At 39.2% G+C, this 22,626-nt stretch overlaps 1 protein-coding gene across 1 annotated transcript; it reads right to left on the bottom strand.

The window, feature by feature from the left end:
• Nucleotides 1-334: 334 nt before the first annotated feature.
• ctdsp1 (CTD (carboxy-terminal domain, RNA polymerase II, polypeptide A) small phosphatase 1) lies at nucleotides 335-21,867 on the bottom strand. Its single transcript, XM_054615118.1, has 7 exons — nucleotides 21,478-21,867; nucleotides 14,524-14,672; nucleotides 10,234-10,335; nucleotides 5,253-5,309; nucleotides 3,271-3,363; nucleotides 2,244-2,429; nucleotides 335-2,132 (listed from the first exon to the last, which is right to left on the bottom strand). The coding sequence occupies exons 1-7, from the start codon at nucleotides 21,548-21,550 to the stop codon at nucleotides 2,004-2,006; spliced, it is 789 nt and encodes a 262-aa protein (XP_054471093.1). The 5' UTR covers nucleotides 21,551-21,867; the 3' UTR covers nucleotides 335-2,003.
• Nucleotides 21,868-22,626: the final 759 nt, after the last annotated feature.

Here is a 22,626-nt window from a genome sequence, read left to right as displayed (position 1 = left end):
TTTTGATGAGAAGTTTGAATAAAGAAGTCTGTCTTGCAGCAAAGGGCTTGTAATGTAAATACATTGGGCCAAAAATCAGGTAATTTTGGAAAGAAATAGGTTAAGAAATTACTTGATCACCTTGATTGATAATCAGGGCATGCTAGTTTGTTGTCGAGTGGGTATTGTGTTTGAACTTAACGGAGAATGATAGTCGTTTTCATATGAAATCTGTCCCATATTCCAGTTGACTTGTTTCCACCTCTGCCATGTTGTGTTGAGCGTTAAGGTATGTGAAAAAAAAGTACCGTAGTAATATATGACCTGTTTCAATAAAACATGCTTTATTGACGCAAGGTAAAAATATATCTAGATGTCTTTTTTTTGTTTTTACAATCAGCAGCAATTTAAAAACTAATTAGTTTGAACCGGGTTCTTTTCTTGAGTCACTTCGTTAATACTCTTGTTGCATACAGTAAAAAAAGATTTTAAAAGACAGATTATGATTTTTCACTTATTGTAATGGTATCTTTTTTTCAATTCTTAAACTCCAACTCACGCAGTCACACCAAAATCCACATGCACACATACAAAATATACACACTCGCTCCAGACGTGAGTTTAAGTAAATCAGGGCTCGAGCAGGTCTGACACAAGTTACCCCAATGAAACTGTATTTAAAGTTTGATACAGCAGTACAATGAATCAATTATTGTCTTGCACGAAAAGAAAAGTTTACTGATTAAAGTGTTCTTTCAAAGCAAACGTCTTTAAGTTGACATAGCAGGTTACAGCCTTCTCCTGCACACGTGTACAAGAATGCAATATTGATGGGTCGCACACTGTGTTGACCAAATGAACAAAAAACTCCTAATAAACTAAAAAAAAACTATAATAACAATAGGTAAAATAGCATTAAAGGCAACAACTGCCTAATATCCTGATTCACTGTATATACAAAATCAATCTATCTCACCATTTTCTGCAGTGGTGAGTTTGTGTGAAAGATCCAATCAGTGTGCAGTTCACCGGTTTTCTTAGTGCTAATCCAGAACAGTCCAAAAGATCCAGATCTAAAAGCTTTTTTTAATGGTTTGTTGCTATACAAGTATGAGGTTAACTAATGAAAAACAAGATTATGGTATTTTGTGACTTGACTGGGTATAAGACAACATACTAAAAGGGTTATTACACATTAGAACATTAGTGATTAAACCTTATCAGTCATCTGTAATGTAGTGAATACAAGATGGTGTTACAGACTACAATTAATGGCAGTGGACTCCCATGATTACGGTTTCGGTTTCCTTTCCAATCTAAAAATGCAAATGCTGAAGTATATGGTGTCTTTCTGGAGCAATATTTCTACCACAAACAATATTTGTTTGAAGCTTTCCAAAGACATACAGGAAGTGCGCACCAAAAATGTCTGTTTCTTAGTGAAATGTGCCACAACATGTTCGAGACAGTTAAACAGACATTTTCTAATGTTAATGATTGTCTTTTACTACATATACAAGTTAATGGGGTTTAAGGATCAGTCTTCAATGAGTTGTTATAATTATGTGTGAGAGCTTCACATACAATTACAAATACTATTCTGAAATGAAAATGACCGAACAACAACCTAAGTTCTCAGCACACTTACATGGGTCACTGCTGTCACATAACGACAACAATAAAACTAGCTGCACTGCAAAAAGATATCTACAGAAGTCATTAAATCTGATATTCAGTCCTTATCTAGCATTACAAAAAAGAAACGAAAAACATTTTGGATTGGATAACTTTCAATGCTGAAGTACCGAACCCTGCTGGAAGATCGCTTTTCACTTTTTTTATGCAATATATAGTAAGAATACCAGATTAAATAAGAGGCTTTTTTTTTTTTTTTTTTTTTTTTTTTTTTTTTGCAGTGTGGTCCTTGTAAATGGAAGCAGCGTGGAGCCTGTGGCCCACCAGCCTCCGTGGCCCCGTGACGGCAGCTGCTGGTGATTTTTTTTCATCCTAGTGTCCTGCCTCTGTTAACTTGAAGTCCTCTGCTGCTGCAGAAAATCATAGATGTCATCCACTTTGCTTAGTCTCTCAAAGAAGGGGATAAGATCGAGGAGCTCGGTGTCTGACATGTCGTCAAACCAGGACGCTACAGGAACCTGGAGGTTAAAAGAAGCAAGATATGGTGGAATTAGAAGACCTTTTAGATTTTAGCCAACAATATAAAAGGTATGTTGTGTATCGCAGAGAAAGAAACATAAATGGCATACTGCGTTGTCGGGATGAAAGATGTAGGACGCTGGGGAGTTATCGATGATGATGACCTTGTTGAGGTCTCTTCCTAAACGGCTCAAGTCTTTAACGTAGTTCCCTTTGTGGAAGACACATGACTCCCGGAAGAGACGGCTCCGGAAAGCCCCCCATTTGTCCAACAGGTCCGACACAGGATCAGCATACTATAGTAGCAGGAGAAAACCAGGGAGAAAACCAGTATTAACAAGAAGTTCCCTATTTACACCAGCAAACAGTATTAACAAATAGTTCCCTATTCACACCAGCAAACAGTTTTAGCGAACAGTTCTTTAATTACACAAGCAAACAGTATTAACAAATAGTGTTAGCAAATAGTTCCCTATTAACACCAGCAAACAGTATTAGCAAACAGTATTCGCAAATATTTTGCAAATATTTTCAAATAGTTCCCTATTTACACCAACAAAAGCAGTTCCCTATATACACCAGAAGACAGTTTTAGCAAGCAGCTCATTTTTACACCAGCAAACAGTATTAGCAAACACTTCCCTATATACACCAGCAGACACACAGCAACATTGGCATTCATTTAGAGTCGTTTTTTGGGCAACCTGATGCATCTCAATGCACAAACATGAATCTCAGGCAGAGAGAAATGCTATCTGCAACATTTAGGAGGGAGGTTTTAAAAACATGAAAGACGACAGCTGTACCTGCTGTAAACACACATGGCAACTAAAAGGTAATTAATCAAGTGTGAACTAGTCACTGAGCCATAACTGACCAAATGCTTCACAAAGTTGAGTTGAGGCTAACACAGTTTGAAGTAAATGTGAGAGGTTAAAATGTCCGTGCAATCGCCTGACAGGTATCATAAATATATCTTTATGTGTGAGGGTGTATGTGCAAGGTTACATACGGTACAATTCAAACACAGAAATGACACTGGGCTTCCAGTGATTCTACAACACTATATAATGAGTCAGTATATAATAAGGCACATTTTTAAGCCCCAGCCCTGCAGAATACGGACAGCGTTCTTACCTTGGATAAGCTTGCGGTGAACAAGACACACTCGAACAATTCTCCCATCCTTTTGAGGAATTCATCGACGTGGGGTCTCTTTAGCACATACACCTGGGGGGAGATATGAGAGGCGTAGGAAAATGAAAACAACTACTGTTGCCCGACATGCTTCACTTTTTAATGAAAATAAAGGAACACACACTACTCATGAGGAAGGAAATAGTAATCCTACTTCTATCTCGTGTGTCCGGATTATCTGAAGACACAGATATATTTACATGTGGTAGTTTATTAGAATTGTCTTTATCAAGATGTCATATTGGATGGCAAGGAATGATATACATTTTATGGTGTTAAGGTCAGTCTATATATACTATCAAGAAAGATGGCATCCTCGATGTCCTTATACTTTATAAACATAGTTTGTTTTATCAAACTAGAGGAGGTTGAAACAAAAAGAGAGTCTCTTTGTGATGTCATCTGCCACTGTAGAACACAGTTGACGCCTTTACCCCCAGAAGTGTACTTTTGTCATATCTCATAGGAATTTTATTCCATAATTCCATTTTTTTTTTTCATGACTTCATCTAACAATTTGTTCCTAATGACTTCATATCATTATTTTATCTTTCTCTTTTAATAAGTGTATTTCAAATAACCAGTGTATTGGGGTACTGAGGGGCCCCAGTCAAAAGCAACCGATCACAGCATATGCAGTTTGAATAGATACAATTAAATAGATAGATCAAATGTTTGCCATGGGTCCTAAATTAAAGTATGACACACTATCAGGGTGGAAGGGGCCTTCTGTCAAGGGGACAGACTCAGATGTAGCAATCACAGATTTCCTGAGCTGCTGTTTTCCTGATATAACATAACATGTTTATTTTTTCCTTCAGATGGCATTAATTAGATAAATAATAGTGTTTTTAGAAGACATGAGGTAACATTGGGCTATTGTGGTTGTGTCTGACAGTAATGTATTCTTGAGATCGGTAGGTCTTATATGTTAAATACAGTTTTTTGGTAGGATGAGGGTTAAAATGATATATTTGTAGTTATTGTCATCGTTATTGTTTTTGGTGTGGATGGCCCTTTACACACTGTGAGCTCTAATCTTTGCTACCTTTAACATTGTTTTCATTTTGTATTCTGATAACTCTATGTTGCTACAATGACATCAAAAACCGCAAAACATAAAGCTGTAATATTTAATCCAAGAAAAATGTATGTAACCACCCCAACAGTCCTTTAGAAATTCTTCTGCTAAGATGCTGGCAGCCTTGTTTCTGAACCAAGTCATCCTGAATAGGCTTTCCCCACTTTAACAAGCCTATCCTGGATTACTTGAAACAGACCCAGGCCCTTTGGACAAACAAAGCTCCTCTGTCTTCTGGGAGGCCCAGCACAACATTGAACACCCGCAGGGAATAGTCAGTGCCATTCCCCAGCACCAATGAGCGGGACATAATATGCGCCACAGTGTGAGATTGATGGCCAGTGATTTCTGAGAAGCCTGCCAGGGTCTCCTCATTTCGTCAGGCCACGTAAATAGCCACCTGCTGTTTGGAGCCATCAACAGAGCGAATTACAGCACTGTCAGGAGGCACAGTGTTTCAAATAAAAAAACATGTAGGATTACTGAATTTTACTCCCTTACTTTTGTATTTGAGGGCTAGTAAGAGTTCATAAATCAACCTACTGTTCAGGTCAGATGGTGTCTAGCACAATTGTATTTGGTTACTGGCGTTCTGGTAACCAATTAAATTGGTACGGACCATATACAGTGCAATAATGTTCAGTGCACATAAATGGGGCTTTGTATCAATCCTGCTCTCACAAAGATTTACACAAATCTTTGGGGCTTTTACCAGGAAATCCATCAAGCTTGTAGAAACTTCAATGATGGCTGCTTTATGCTTTAATATTGTGATGATGTGACTGAAGCAACACGAGACGACAGTGTAGCAAATGACCGTTTCAGCATATCAAGTGCCTACCTGGTGAACTGTTCCATCAATTTCCACTGGAATGATAAAATCAGCATTGTTCACTGGCTGTTGAAAACAAAAGAAGGGTTGTTAAAACACACACAAAAAGAACATTTATCATTTAATCTCCAAAGGAAATTAACTTTTTTCCATAGAGTGAATAATAATAATAACTTCATTTATATAGCACCTTTAAAAACAGAGTGCTTTACAAAGTGCTTCGACAGACAAGGCAGCAAAAGCAAGACAATTAAACAAAACAAAAGAAAGCTTAGACAAATGAAGCTGTTAAAGACAAAACAGTACCATAAATGAAACAATGAAAACAATCGATAGGATAAAACTAAACTAAGAAATACAATGAATTAACAAGTGTGAATCAATAAAATGAATAAAATGAATAAAATCAGATGAAATAGATAAGCAGAAAATAGTATATGAAAATAAGATAAGACAGTAAAACCAATAATAAAATGAAACATTAAAGCGACGACATCACATAAAAACCATTCTGTAAAAATGTGTTTTAAGAAGTGATTTAAAAGAGATTACTGATTTTGCCAGCCTTCTCTGGCCTTACATTACTCTTGATGTGAGTGATAGCAACAAATCTGAAAGGATGTGTCAAACAGACATGAAGACGCCACCTTAGCGTCTCTTAAATCACACAATACTGTAAATAATATGACCCTCGTCGCTTACATCATTGAAATATGGGCGCTACAGAAAGTGATAAGGGTCATTAAATATCTGGTTTATTTAGGCAGTTCTCACATCTGAAATATGCTTCTCAAATGTTAGTATCACCCCAAGCACGTTCTATATAAGGCATTACACCAGGGCCTAAATTACACTATGAGGTAATGCATGTTAGACAGGACAAGTTTAACATCAATCATAAAGAATGAAGTTTGAACTAATGCGCAGCATTTTTCCCAAAGGTTGCATGCTGGTGTATGTTCTGTCCTGCACTCTTTGGTTTAACTGTTTTGCATTTGAATAATTAGCTAATTATTAGTTAATCAATTTATTTTGTTCTCTTTTTTTGTCAGACAGAAATGTGTAGCTCTCTCTGCCTTGCAAACAAGCTGCTGCCAGAGTTCTCCATCTTTCCACAGTGAGCTGGTATTGTGTAGCGCGAGTGCAATGTGTGCTTGAGCTAGCTTAGCAACCACTCTCTTTTGCGTTTTTTTTTTATTTAATTTTTTTTTCAACTCTCGTCCCCACTCATCTCAGGACAAATAATGTTTTATTATATTTACCATTCAAAAAATCTTCAACTCTGATCCTACTTTAAATAACATATATACCCGTTATCTTAACCTAAATATTTAAAGGCTACTACAAATATAATTGCAAAACTGTCAGTTATTTCAGTCAGTTCAATTATTATCTAATTGCATGTATCCTATACCTGTCTATGATTTGTTTAATTAGTGTCTCTATAACCAAGGATTGAAAAGGTACATTTTATTTCAATCACTCATAAATCTAAAATCTTCTATTATACAATATCATTTTAGCCAGTCCATAAAAAAGCAGTACTAAAATAAATTAGTTTATGATTCTTTATCATCTTGACAAAACTGGCAAATTGACAGCATCTAACCCTTAAAGAAATGGAGTATTTACTGTGTAAACTAATCTTAAACCCAACAAAGTAAACTGGGTCACCTTTTAAAAAAGTGGTGGTCAGACTGACCTGCTACAGAACCATGCAGGGTTTGAATAAGTCTGGATGACTTAAGGGCAATATTAATGCTTGACTACAACGCATGTTTCCTTTAATCCAGTCTTCCATTTAATATAAAATTAAATATTTCAGACTCTAAAAGAGTGACACTGCAGTCACACAGCACACTGGCTATCATCTGCCTTTAAGTTACGACCAACTCCAAAACTGTGTTACTTTACACTATTTTTAGTATGTGTGTCAGAGTAATAATGACTTTTATTATCCACCTTGTGTTAGACATGGAGTTCACAGAGTCTGACCCTGTTTACACATAGCTAGTGGCAATATCTAGTGACATCCTTTAGGGAAGGTCTGTGACCTGAGAAGGACTAAACACCACATGGTATTCATTACATAATTTGTCGTGACACAGGAGCCTTGACTTTTGGCATTGACTACTTTGTTCACTGAACGCTACCTTAAAAGGCATCAAACTGATACCAAGAAAGACAGTTAATTGTAAAACTCAGTTTGTTATTTTAAAGCATCCTCACTCGCAGTATATTAATCGACTTGCAGAGATTATATTTAAAGAGGTGTGTAATTCTATATTTTTCCGTTAAGCACATCAGCATTTCTATAAAAAAGATTCGTTAGTATTGCGTTTCGTTTGCAATTTACTTGTGATTCTTGTAAATCTGATTTAATTACTCTTCTTTTAGGGTGCAGGTGGCGACTGCATCGTGAAACCAGAGCACTTATAAAATAAATGGTTAATGTTTAGGTGGCACATGAGCTCGGTCCGTTACGATAAAAATAAGTAATGTACCTCCTAAAGATATAAAAAATGATGTAGTGCAAATCCTATAGCTATTTTTGCCTTGGCAAGTAGATTGTTTGCTTTGACAGTCAACATGTAAGTCCAACAGCAGCTACTCAATCAAAGAGGCTCCTTGCTATTTTTTAATACGGGATGACAAGTAATTAATGACCAAGAGTATTTAAAAAAAAGGTTATCGAAGCCATTAAGTGGAGGAAGACTTAACTTAGTTTAGTTATTCTGTAAAATTTCAATAAAAAAATGTAGATTTTGAAAGTGACTGTATCTTCTAAATGAGAAAGCAAATTATTTTAAATTTAGTAGTCGAGACACCGTCTATCACCTCAATAAAGTGAAAGTTAATGGCATTTGGATGGCAGCATTCAAACTGCCAGCAGATTACCTAAAATTAAAAAGACAGAATCACCTTCAGAAATCATGTTACTCACTAGATTCAACATAATTATTCAGATACGGTTAAAGTGAGAACTATTTTTTACAAATGAGTCCAGTGCAAAAACTACTTTTGGCATTAGGACCATAATCCTGGAATGATAATGAGTGCATAAACTCAAAGCGAAAAACTGTTTTTGGTTTATAACCAATTGGCTGTCAGCACTGTAGGTGCAGTACCACAGTAAGCTCAGTGAGATGTGGTACCTTAATGAGTTTCATTGTACTGCAGTGACTGACGCAGTGATCATGATTTAAATTTTGACAACACAGCTCAAATGTCATGCCAATAAAGCCCATTGTATTTAATTGAATTGATTGCAGACAAGCTTGTGTAGTGCAACATCTCAACACCTTGGTAAATAATACTTAAAGGAATAGTTCAACAGTTGTATGAAAATATTATAAATAACTATAAAGCAGTAGCCAGCAGTCGCTTATCTTTAGACAAAGACAGGGGAAACAGCTATCCTGGTTCTGTAAGATGACTAATTAAAACATCAAAACTCGCTTATTTATTCTGAACGAAAACTGTAAAAAAAAAATGATGGTTTTATCGTGAATTACATGCTGATTTTTTTCTTTTGCGGGAGGACTAACTGCCTGGAATCTCTTCTGGTTACCACGTTACCAAACTGTGACCCAAAAACTCCATGCAGTAAAAAGCTCAGGTCAGCTCTGTAAAAATAGTCATGCTTTTACAATTTATGGTAATTATCTGCGTGTATGACCAGGAATCCCATTTTCCTTTGAGAATAAGATTTGTACCTGGGAAGTATTTTTTTAAATCGTGAGAAAACCTTCAAACCCAGTTTGGACAGAAAAAAATCAGCATTAACTGCAAATATTTTCAGCAGTGCTCTTTAACTTTACCATAAACTAAGGTTATACACAATTTAAATGGTGCCATAACTATATGGATAGTCTACACATAGTGGCATTACGAAATGGTTTCAATTATGTTTTGGATAAGCTGATCCTTTGTTTATCTCTTTTGAAGTAATGTCTTTCAAAATTCATTGTAGAGCAGTCATTACCAAAGACTGGGTCAGGACCCACGGGTTGGTCTCAGGAGACTTTATTAGGGTTGCAAAATAAATGTGCAGAATTTCTTCCATAGTCTTGTATCCAACATTTATATCCGTAGTCCGCTTTGAGCCACATGAAGGAGCCTGATTGTTTGTATTGTTCTACTTATAACATAGAATCTAATACGTAAGGCTATCATACATTCTGTTTGTTTGACCTATGAGAGGAAATAAAAAGAATGAGATAGTCTGTTAACTCTGCCTGCATACATTTATAAACTATTTAACATGTTTCTATGTTTTCAATAACGCATGCATAAAACAAAGTTGTCATTTATCGAACGCATATCTCTTCAAAATTGCTGGTTTACCTATTCATAATATTATAAGGTGATGTGGAAAGTGGCAGTAAAAAATGGTCAGGATAGCTCATTTATAAAAAAAAGTTGCTCTTCTGACAGTTGAGCTAAGGCCTACAGTAAAATCGGGTCGCTATGGTTTGTTATCTTTAAAATGTGGGTCCCCAGAAGAAAAGCTTGGGAAACACTGCCGTAGAGCAAACGATACACCCTTGTTGTAATCAAGACCACCTTAACCGAGACAAAGTCATGACCAAGACCAGAGTGTATAGAGACCAAGACAAAACCAAGACCAAGGCAGGGCGGGACCAAGTCAAGACTAAGACCAGAGAAGTTCATGGCCCACACTGCATAAAACACTTACAATAGAATGAGGAACATACAATCAAATGATCTGAAGAGCTACATTCCCAGTATATACTTTTTGAGTCAGGTAAGACTTTTATAAGCAAACACAGTAATGAACTAATTAATAAATCAGATGATACAAAACTCATTTATTGACATCCCCACAGTTGTGGTCTTAATCGGTCTTGAAGTAAAGACCTCTTAGTCTGAGATCGAGACCTGCATAAAGTGGTCTTGAGACCCATCTTGAGTACAATAACACTGCAGTATACATATGAGGGAAAGTAGGTCACACAGCCCAACTTACCTTAAATGAACTATGCACTAGTGTTTCATCCAAATCAATGACCACACAGATCTTCCCTGCATCATTTGATTTCAGCCGTGGGAGCAGCGGTTTAGCTGGAACCTGAAGACAAAAAGTGCGTTAAGATCTAACCCCAATTACAATTTCCAGTAAGCCTTCAAGCCCACAATCTGATCAACAGCTGCAATTTACAAGTAATTACTTTAAATACAAGAAATTACCATCTCAATTTTTCCAGTAGGACTCATTGTGTGTTTCTTGTCACTTAAGACACTGAATTGTGTTGTGGTGTTTGTGTGACGGGTTACAGGAACCTTTGGATGCTACAGCTGCTGCCACACTGATGGAGGATGTAAATATCACCATACTGTCGCTCGTCCTTCAACGAGTGGTCATAGATCGGTGTTTGTTATGGGATTCTGATGCTAAAAACAAGCTGGCTTGACCTTACTGGCTGCCTGTAACACTGATGCATGTGTTTGTCTGGGCAGAGTGAACTGCCACGGGAGGATAATAGTGTTTCACACAGGCTGCCAAGCTGAGATCTCTTGTAACTTATTCACTGGCACAGTTGGCCAAACAGTCTTTATGATTTAAAAATAGACCAACAGTCCTGACGACAGATTCGCCTTGATTCTGGGATAACGTAAAGGAGCTCTGTGAACCTCAATTTTATTTGCTGCAATACCTCATAGCAAAAGGTGCAAAGACATATAATATACCTCCTCGATTGGTGGAACGCAGTAATCGCATTCACAAGGCTCAGAGGACTCGTCGTCACTCTGCTCCTCTTCTGAATCCGTGCTTTCTCCGGAGGCCTCGTTTCCCTCGGTCCTTCTGTCCAACGTTGGTGCGTCCCTTCCCTCCTTTTTTGTAAGTTGTGAGACAACACTGTGAATAATATCTAAAGTAGGATTAATTCCTCCTGACATTTCACTGAATCCACTGTCACTGTCGGATTCTTGAGCTTGTTCGTCGGATGCTTTTTCCACAACGGCGCAGTCGGCAAAATTCTCACTCAGTTCGATCACTTCGGTAATTCCAAATCGGACTGATTTGCACTCCTCTGGGCGGACCCCATGTTCTTGTAACTCAGTCTCTTTCAGGGATGAAAGAGCATCTTCTCCTTCATTCCTTGAAGCATCCCTGTGGATCATCTGATCGTATGATCGTTCTTCCATTGTAAATCCATTCAGGACTTGTTTAACAGATGACTGAATGCTTTTTATCTGATAAGCATAGTATTCCTCAACACCTGGCTCACACATTTCTCCATTTTCTTCATGATCTACAAGTGACCAATATGGCTCCAGTTCGGAACATGCGTTAAATGCTTTTTCTTCAAGCTCAGTGACAGCTGTCTGTAAACGACTAATGGTAGAGGTATTGCCCCGAAGAGAATCATTGTTCTGAGCGGCAAAGGCTTCATCTTCGTAAGCATCACCCTCAACAGAGATGTCCTCTGCACATGGCGCACTCATACTTTCCTCGTTACCAGAGGACAGGCAGACCTCACCTTCTTCTTCATCACTGATTTCAGAAACTGGTTCGTCAAACACAGTGTCCTCATCTTCTTCTGTAGCTAATTCTGATTCATTTTCATCCACTACATCCCCTACTTGACTTGATTCCGATTCTTCAATCCAGTCTTCAGGGGTTTCCTCCGACTCACAAGACACAAAATAGGCATCATCCGTATGACTTGTATCTTCCTCGTAAGTATCTTCGCATGCTTCTTCCAGAGCATCGAAACATGTATCGGTTGCCTGGACGTGAACTTCCTCATTGATTTCTTCAAAATCGTAGGCATTTTTGGCAAGTGTCTGTGCCTCGGATTGAACTTTTTCAAGATGCAGACGGTCATGGATATCTCCCCCTTCGAAGCAGGAGATGTAACGTTGCTTTTGTGCCAGCGCGTGTCCATAATAGTCAGAGCTGTCGAATAGATCAAAGAAATCCTCAACAACAGCATCATCGGTGGGTGTTTTATTTTTACCCTCCTCGCTACCGCTGGTATCGCTTTGCTGTAGGTCTTCGTCATCTTCAAAAGATTCCCACTGCGTCTGCTCATCACTAGAATCCTCCTGAGCTTCTTTTTCGGATTCCCCGGACGAATCAGAGCAGTGATCTGAAGGAATGCTGCCTTCAGGACAACTCTTAAAGGATTTGGTTTCAACAGAAGAGCAATCTGAAGAACCATCTTCTTCGGTCCCAAACGCCGAGGTTTTGTCAGAACACTGCTCTGAAGTAGCACATTCTTCCTCATACTCTTCGCTTGTGTCAGAGTAACCGGTTCCACAAATCTCACAGTCATCAGTGGACATGTTCAGCACAGTGGCTTGTGTCGCGTTTTCCTCAGCGAGCTGGTGCGTCTCACAGCATTCACTTGCCAAGGGAACATCTTCACGGTCATCAAAATCAACGCTAACAGGCCGGTCCAAATGTGAGGAGTTCACATCCTCTGACAATACGCTGGACTCGTCTTCAATAGACTCTGTATCATTTTGCTCATCCTCTCCTTCAGGTGGACAGCTCTCTTCATCGTCATCATTGGTGCATTCATCATACTCACAAAGTTCAGTGCCGCAGTCCGATAAGTCCACTGAGTCAGAGATATTAGGTGTGAAACCGGTAATTTCACATTGCTCAGAGTCCTCTGTCCATGTGTCTGGCTCAGAGTCAGAGCACTCGTTCCGCTGATCAACGGGTTCGTATTGTTGTGGTAACCCGAGGTGGTCTGTGCATTCAGGTATGAAATCAGACATTTCACACTGCCCAAAACTGTCACAGTTCACTGCCACTAAAGCTGGCTCAAAGTCAAAAGACTCAAACTGTTGATTAGAGGGCTTACATTGCTGAAATAACCGGAGGTGTCCTGCACAGTGTTCACAGCAAGAACTACATTTGGAGGCTAATCTATGATTAGCGCAGTGCTGAGAAGACTCGCAAGGTTTAAAGCACCCGCATTGTTGAGCACATTTGTCAAATGGCTGGCTTAACCCCGAAGTCTCACACTGATCAAGGATCTGGTCGGATTCGAAAAATCCATCACTTTCTGGGTATTGCTCAAAGTTCTCACAGTGTCCATTGCAATATGTGCAAGATTCAGTCTCAACTCTACCCATGTTGCAAAGATCCAGACAAAGAATAGAAGGGTCCATTTCACTGCTGACAACAGTCTGCTCCGTATATTCCACGAGGACTTGCATGCCAAGTTCAGCACTTCCCTTTGAAGGGCTTGTTAAATCCACAACTTCTGTTAAACTGGGAACCTGGAATTGCTCAGCAAGCATGACCTCAGTAGATGAATCCCCTTCCCCGGAGACTTTACTCTGCTCGGAGTTTTCCAAATACATCAGGAAACGATTCCTCAGTCTGGATTATGTTTGTTCAAAGTCTTTACTCCCTGCATTGGATCCGGATCATTCAAGAGTCCAAGTCCAAATGACTGGCAGATTACTGGAGGGCCCATTCAGAGTGGATATTCACACAGCTGGTGGGGGGAGTCACTGAGACCGGAGCCCTCAGGGAGAGTAACAGCAACAGGAGCAGCATACATATTGATATGACAGTTTGTCACAACCAAAACTGAGCATAGCACTTGACTCGGCCCTCCCTCCCCTTTTGCCAGAGACCAAGCAATTTATTTTGGGTCCTTGGAAAGACGTGACAAATAACTTCTGGAATATCAAATCTCTATAAAAAGGCTGAACTAAGGCATAAATCTGAAACTGATACCTGCTAAGGTCTTGACCACTTGATCTGCAGACCATGCCAAAAGTCATGATATTTTCTAAGAATATGCTCAGTAAAATCACAGGGGGCATTGTCAATTGTCCAAAAATGTAAGATAACGTGATAGTGGTTAATCATTCTGTTTTTGAGTACGTTATTCCGGGAAAGGTTTTCACACGGAGACCAAATGATCTGAAGCATCCTGATGATGAGTCTATCTTGCTCGTGGCACATCTCCAGTGGCGATCTTCCAGTCAGACCTCTGTAATATTTACATCTTTTTCATCCTTCATGTGACGCCCCCATCCATCTTGATAGATGTCTGAACACGGGAGTGCTTTTCAAAGCTGCCTGTACGACATCTCAGCACACTAGACGTGCTTTTTGTAAACACCAAAAGCTTGAAGCCAAGAAAACATGTGTTGACGTATCGCCCGGCTGGTCAATGACGCCGACCACATGCTGCTCAAAGAATATAAGTGTGAGGGAAAGTTGATATCACAGACAAGAGAGAGAGAGAGAGAGAGAGAGGTGGATGTTGAGAGATGAACTTACTTTTGACAGACTTCCATTTTCTTCTACTAAGAGGGGGGCATTGTTTTTTAGCGGAAGTGACTCTGATTCCTTGCTACAGAGGCAGCAGAAGAGGCTGTGGAGAAGGCCTCTGCTGCGAGGCTTCTTTGACGGGGAAACTTCGTTGGCACCTGGATCAGAGCGAGACAAAGGAGAAGCATAAAGGGTAATGCTTGTGCTGTACCAACATGACAGACATGCATAGATTCCACTTAAGTGGAGCTGATTAAGGTTATTCTTAAGTGTGTAACATCAGCTACAGCAGTGGAAATAAGTCAAACTGCTCATCAACATCCTCTCTGGATGTCATTCATTTTTTTTAACTGTATTGTTCTTTATCTGTGTTATTCCAGTTTAATTTCGTCAGTGACTGAGAAATAGTATGGCCAGGACTCGTGACCTCAGTATCGGCATTATATCTGCATAAGTGCATCACTCTGGCTGCTCTGACATTGTGAAACTACTGAGCTCTCTGTCATGTTGTGTACTGCTTGACTATGGTTATTCTAGATGTGCAGCAAAAGGTTAAACTGCATTGCATAACAAAGTGTAGGTGTACATTTCAGCCCCAGAAATAGTCAGGTGAAGACATCCTGGACACGTTTCATTTACAGTGTATATTTTGTTGTTCCAATACCAAGAATTTGCTTGAATAGATAACACATTGATTAACATTGATAATATGGAAGAATAGGTAACAGGTTATTTGCTGCATTGGTCTTTAAGAAATGATGTTTGTTATCGATGTGATAATGAATCTATCAAAAGTCTGATGTTTTGCTGACAACCATTTTCTCTTTATTGTACTGTATATCAGGAATGACAATAAGAATAACTGAGAGCAATAAACACACTCTATACACTGTTACAAGTGTTATGATAGGGGTCAGCAAGGGGAGATCCTTACTATTCAAACTAACAGACTAGTGCAGAATTAATGCCACCATGAAGCGAAATCTAATTAAAAGCTGTTATCAAAGGTCCTCTATATTTGCATTGATGACAGCCAAGACTTATTTTTTTTTTTTAAACAACAGATTTCCAAATTTTACAAATCTTATTTCAGTTTCTTACAGGAGAAACAACATTAAACATTGCAAAGATGTTATGAACGCTCCAAAGACAAATTAATGAGAGACAGATTTTCTGGAGCCACAGAACGTTTTATTTTTTTTACCCAAATGAGCTTTACTCTTTTGTTGTGTTCTCAGTTCTGAAACAGAAAACCTACCTTTATCCTGAACATTCCCCCTCTGTGCTTTCCCTTTCTTTCTTAACATCTTTCCTAATTCATTGTCTATAGAGCAGTTCCATACTTTATATTTGAAGACTTCACAATTTAGAGTTTTAGCACTCTAGTTTTTGGATTTGGGAGAGAGTTGTTCATGTTAATTAATATCTGTGGACTGTCTAAGAACCTTAGAATAACACTTGAGAATTTTGAAAATGCACGTTATTCCCCTTTAATGAATATGGTTTGAGCTCTGCTTGTGTTTTTACAAAACGCACTACAAACGCAAACAAATGACAGTGGGAAATTCAACAATATTAATAATTGTGATGAAGCCAATTTGCATTTTTATCTACCTTAACATCACAAACCACTATTGGCACACACAGGTGGTAGCAAATACATCCCAACAACTGGTGTAAGAGTGATGAGAGAGTTTTCAAAAAAAGAAAAAAAATGACAAATTAGCTGAGCCTTGATGAGCAGTCAGAGCTGTCAGCTAAGGCATTAGCATGCCGCTTAGACCGGACTACATCTGTTGCCTCAGTGTGGGGTATATCATGGACCTGTCAACTAGCTTTGGGTGCTAATGTGTAATAATGCAAAGTAGCACAGATGGGCAACGGCTACTTTTTGGAGCAGACAACAAATGGTAACTGCCGGGATGACTGAAACACATCCTCTAACATGGGAATGTTGGAAATCAGAAATGAATTATTTAAAGGAAGCATTTAAATTGTTCTCAACTTGCTCCTGATGTATATTAAAAAAAAAAATGTACATTAGAAGTCTTCTCAGTATTATTTTTCATAACGCCAGCTATTTTCATGACTACATATTTTATACATATATATATATATATTATAACAATCCCAGAAGTATAAAGTGGGAAATTTAAAGACAAAACACAAAACCTAAAAAAAACACATTGACCAAGTACAATATTAATCAAAAGTTATTATACAGTGATCAAAAAAAAAAAAAAAAAAAAAAAAAACACAAAAGAAAATGCCACAGATAAATATATACAGTATATATTTTTTAATAGAGCCTTTATTGTCATTTATTTTCAGCCCAGCTTAATCCCCCGAACAAGTCTGACCTACTTCAAAGGTGTTATTCACTATGACTTTGTCCTGTTGACTACTTCATTCAACTGAGGCTGAAAGTGAACGTCTCCACTGGAGAGCTGTCATTATGGCTCGGGCATGCTTGTCGGGACATACCTCTCTCTGGTCCCGAGATGAGAGGTCTGTATGCAACACGTGTGAAGGGACTGGGCAGGTGAAGCCTGCAGTGTTAAAAAACATCACGCTGCTCGGAGCATTACCTCTTCTGATATTACACATCGGAGTGCCTAAAATAGCCTGCCAAGAGCAGCTGCTCACAGCGGTTAATGATGATATGTACAAATACAGTAAATAATGCTTCATTCTCCCAGCGGGCCGTAAAGGGTCACAAACAAAAAACCTTGTGGTGTTACCTACAAGACTAAAGCAGGAAAATGGCTTATCTATGTGTTTCCTGCACATATATGCTCCAGTGCATGCATTTAAAATGAACTACACTGAACCGCTGACACCGTATAGCACACACTGCAACATCATGTCATTCCTTAAGCTTCTTAATGATCATGTCTACATTGCAAATGTCAAGATAAATAGAATCCCAGGCTGCACAGATGGCACTGGCTCCAGAGAGAATGACATAAGGGCCAAAAATAAGACGGGTCGCAAATTACAAACCACATCCTAACTGGTTTCATTTACATTAATAGCATGTAATTAAAGATAGATAATGCTCCGATAGATAATGTCGAGGTGATCAGTGAAATAAAAGAAGTCAGAGGAACAAAACCTTTTGATATCTAGAACTCAAAAGTCATTCGCGTGAGAACCAAATAAATAAAGGGAAGCTAAATGGGAAATATTTGCAAGTGATCAGAGAAGTGCCAAGCTTTAATGGTGAAAGTTGAAATTGTTTAACCTTTTTTTTTTTTTAATTAAACCAGGGTAAGCATAAACTTTTTTGAGTCACGTTCTCAGTTGGAAGTTGTAGCACAGCAGCCATTCGAGTGCGTGTTGATTAAATAACAGGGGTCAGCTGTTTAAAACTGCTGAAAGAAGGGACAACTAACTAGGCCTACCTGACATCTACCCATATTTATCTTTAAATGTATTCCTCTCCTATGTATGGGCCTGTAGTTGCAGAGTAGAGAGGGACTGACACATGGAAAGGGCTGGTGGAGATTCATTTTCACAACAAAAAAAATAATAAGTGTCTTTTACTAGTATCATGGTGTAATTCGAAGTACATTTTATCCTATTTACAGTTACAATCAGTTGTCAGTCATGCTGTCTGCTAAGGTGATTGAGTGGGTTGTCCATTAATCAGATAATGGGCGATTTGATCCCCCTTAGTTTAGTTTGTTAGCACACAAAAAAAAGTATTTTTAAAAGGATTGTCATTAGGTTTCAGATATTTGGTCAGAAACCAAAGTATTGGGGATTTCATTTTATTTCATTCAACAGATTTAAGGGATCACAAATGTTGTTACACTTCATCCTGGTGTGTACCAGATATTTCAGACTGGATCAAGGCGGTGGACTGAACAACAACACTGCCTTCCCTAGAGCCCCGCCACTAGCTTGGCTAAAAATAAAAGTGGGAGCTTGACATGGGTGTATCCGTTTCCTCAACACAATGGGATGCAACAAGCTAAAAACACTACAAAAGCTATGAAACTGCACTGGATATAAAGTCTTACAGATATCATGTATGCAGATATCTCATAGATAATAATAAAAAAAAAGGGCTCACATGATGCATATTGAAGACAATATTGTGTCAATTCATGTCGGCGGCTTATTTTGCTCTAAAATGGTGTCACGCAGTTCATTTCTCCGAGCAGCCCTATGTTGCAGGGTTGGATCCTGATCTGCAGGTGGGTCGCCACCATGGTATGCTGGAACTGGGACAACATTTAAAACGCTGGCACTCGGCTGGTATTTAGGAGCTACTCACAGATCATAGACAAGATTTTTTAAGAGCGCTGGGTAGATTACAAACCTAGGTTAGCCGTGTTGAACAGAAACAACCGCAGCCAGCTCTGAGTTCTGGCAAGTAACTTCTTTCACAGCACAGCAAATATTATTTTTCCCATTTATAGTTAATCCCATTAATGTGACTGTAGCTCGATTCATCAGCCGCACTTTTTTGCTCGCCGTTTCTGCTGGCCCAAGTGTACAATTAGGAAGCCGATATGGGTAAGAAGAAGCAAACTGTCCTGCAGCATTCCTCACACCTCTCTGCTCGAGGGGCTCAGACACTGATAATGAGGTTATAGCATATCCGAGGAGCAGCAACGATCTCTCGCCACATCAGCATGTTTCAGCCCACTTAGTTGATTATCTGGGACCCGTTCAGGGTCTGGGTATGCTGTCCCTGTACACGGCTGCCTTCTATTTCGAATCCAGACACAGAAAGAACTACGCCTCCCGTGGCTGACTTTCCACCACTCTGACACCTGATATTCTGCTACAATCTGACAACTCGCTTCACACCCCTGTAGAGCAAACGGTATGGAGGGTTCACGCTGGCCAAGCTGGGTCAGGGTTAGAACATTTTTGAATCTGAAAATCTTCCCTTTGCAGTCCGTCTCATGTTCAACATCAACAAAACAAAAATATAACTACTGCTGCTGTTACTCTAGCTGAAGCTGCTGTGCTGAAGTCAACAGGAAATGTGGCTTGAAGGTGCAGAAAATGATAATTGAAAATATTCCAAACTACATAGTAATACCGGCATAATCATGGCCATAAAACTGCATATTAGAATGAGAAGTGATGTTAGATGAACATGCCACCAAACAGAATTAATCTAAAGTGTCCTAAAGTGAATGGTTGATATTGTGGTGGCTATTTGGCTGCAGCAGCTTGTGAAACTACAGAAGGGCTAAAGACAGCTCCCCCCCATTTTTCTTATTTTTCATGGCACCTCACTTTCTGAATAGCAGCCATGTTTCGGCCTCATGACCTCTTGGCCAGGAGGAAGTAATCCGAGAGCCGGCTGGAGTTGGCTTGTACTTGTAAGCTGGACAGTGCTGCCACCTTCTGACTGGACTCACACATGTGGAGGCGACAGCTGAAACACTGCACAGTGATGCACAAAAGCTGGATGGATTTATTTCCCCACACGCTTTATTGATAAGGGAAATGTCATATAGCATGAGGAGCAGCAAATCCCATCACTGGGTGGCGTGATAAAAACATTGGATTCCAAATCCAGTCCTCCAGCTGTCAGACTCATCTTACATCCTCTTCTTTCATTCTAGCATGATTGGAGTCACAGACATGGTTTCATAAAAAGCTGACACTAACACAATCTATTTAATGGAAATATTTAGCAGGTCTGGCAACGCCTCAACAGGAGCGACCTATTCACTTAAGACCAGACTATATTGACTACAAAAAGACCATGACAACTGCCATGGTATGCATTTTTCCAATTTACAACTACTTAATGACTGAGTTTGAAGTAAATAAAGTTGTTAAATCCTACAAATATGTTTAATACTGTAAAGATGCACATTGCTGCGTCTGCATTTTAACCACCAGTAGCTGCAACCAGCAGCTAACCGTCATTCTGAAGCCAGGACCTTGTTGAAGGGAAGTAATAAGAGCAAGTTTAACCTGTATTTGTATTTTAGCGTAGGAAGAAAACAAAGCAGATAAATGAACCTTTAGGTTAGGGCTGTCATCACTGAGAACAGACCAACTTTATTTTTCTAAAGCTAACGTGGGGTAAAAAAGGGAACGTTTTATGGGGATGGGATGAATATTTAATAGGCTACACCTAGAACTTATTAGTCTTGTGTGGGAACACTTCAAATTTCAGCATGAATGAGATTGTATATCTTGATTTCCACCACCGTTTTGAGGCTTGGTTCCAAGACGACTGACGCCTGTGAGAGCGCAGATCCATTTCACATGTACTAAGTAAGTGGAATTGTCCTTTGGGTATCCCTGTTATGTGCTTGTGAGCTCTTAAATGAGAGAAGTTTCTTACTACTGATAAGAACACTTATCTTAACTAGTTATGGCCGTGCTTTACAGTCCCCCATAGTCACAATACACGTTCCTGGGCCTTTAAAATTTCCATTTTAGTATCATTATGTGTTCATATTGTTAAAAAACACCTTCTTGGGACCTCTATCTGGATCAGATAAAGTGAAGCAGATAAACACAAGAGTCCAAAACAATAACAGTGAACTGTCAAAGTGACCCCGCCCCCTTTGATAGGACCCTATTATCTCGGTTGTTTTACTCACACTATGCATTTAACACACAAAAACTCTGCCAGTTCAGTGACTTTTTTTTATTCTTTACCTCCACAGACTCGTTTAAAATCATAGTTCGTGTCCTCTTTTTTTGGACGTTTTAAAGCTCCTCGGCGGCTTCCAGGGCAGCTCTGGCCTACCTAGAAGGCAACCGGGTTTAAACGTACTTAAAGGACAGTCAAACTGTTTAAAACTCTGCTATTCAAGGACATTATAGAGAGTAGGAATTGTCAGAACTCGTTTACGTGGCCACAGTTATCGTTTGTGACACCGTGGCGTCCCTAAAAAGCGCCAGTGTCTCTCGCCTCGCTGTGAATATAGTCATGCGCAGCTGAAAAAAGTTCAGAAAAACTTTGTCCAAACTCACCGTCCTCACGACAAGTCGCATTTTCCTCCTCGTCTCTGGTGACTTGCGTGATTATCGACGGCGAATGGTCCATTAGATCCGTCACTTGAGGGCAAGGACGTTAAATGCCGTATAAAAAATTAGTTCGAGGTGTTACGGTTTAAAAAAAAGGAAAAAAAGTATTTATATTTCGCCACTCCCTGTCTGCAAACGCGCATACTGAGCGTAAAACTTAAGAAACGCTCCGAACGGCGCACAAGCGTGCAAAGCAAAACACCACACCGGAGTAAAACTGCTCTAAAATGCAAATAGTTAAAAGCGGTCTAAAAAAAGTTATTGATAAAAAGTTGTTACGTTGAATAAGTTCATCAATTTGACCATGTTAACATGGAACTCGACGGTTTCAAGGAAGCCCCGTTCTTAAAGCCACAATGCAGGACGTGAGGCTCGCGACTGCATATCGCTGCACGTGCATCGGGGTTACAAGTTTAATTTGGGGGAAAATGTTGTTGTGACATCACAATACGTTTATGAGCTTTTTAATTTTTGTTTCATTACGATTGTAAATGTTTCCAACATGCATGAAATCGATATTTTCAATAATTGTCACGTGGACAGGGGAATGTTTTCAGTTTCTGGCGTTCTAGTGAGACGCTTCTTGCGCGTGGTGTATTATTTTACGTTTGTTCAAGCACAGCTTTGTAGTTGGACGGGGGGGCCTTGAAACCGACCGAGAGAAGAGGAAGTTACGGACAGTCTTTAAAGTGCCCACACCTTAGATCAAAGATACGCTCTCCCCTTTTTGAAAAAAATCTCCAGGAGGACTCCTCCCCCATGTAAACGAGGGCGTTTTTTAAAACTGTTTTGAAACCTCTGTTACTATTTTATACTTGAGCTGAAAATGAACTCCTTGCTGTGACTTTCTGTCTGTTTTTATTGCGTTAAAAAGAATCAAGTATCAATCACCACACAGAGCTGAGTGGAGCTGTCATTCCTCCGATCACAGCTAGATGCTGCTGGCAGCAACAACATCTCTGACTGTACACAGTTCAATCCACTCTTGTCCACGTTCTCTGTCAAAATCTAAATTTAGCTTTTATCCACAATAAGATGAGGTCTTATTTTTTTGTTTTCCAATAAGTATTACGTTTTGAATATTATTCCATTAAG

This window comes from Anoplopoma fimbria, chromosome 16 (assembly GCF_027596085.1).
Source record: "Anoplopoma fimbria isolate UVic2021 breed Golden Eagle Sablefish chromosome 16, Afim_UVic_2022, whole genome shotgun sequence".
Classification (NCBI taxonomy): Eukaryota; Metazoa; Chordata; class Actinopteri; order Perciformes; family Anoplopomatidae; genus Anoplopoma; species Anoplopoma fimbria.
Note: the sequence above shows the minus strand (reverse complement) of the source record. Positions and strands in the feature narration are given on the sequence as shown.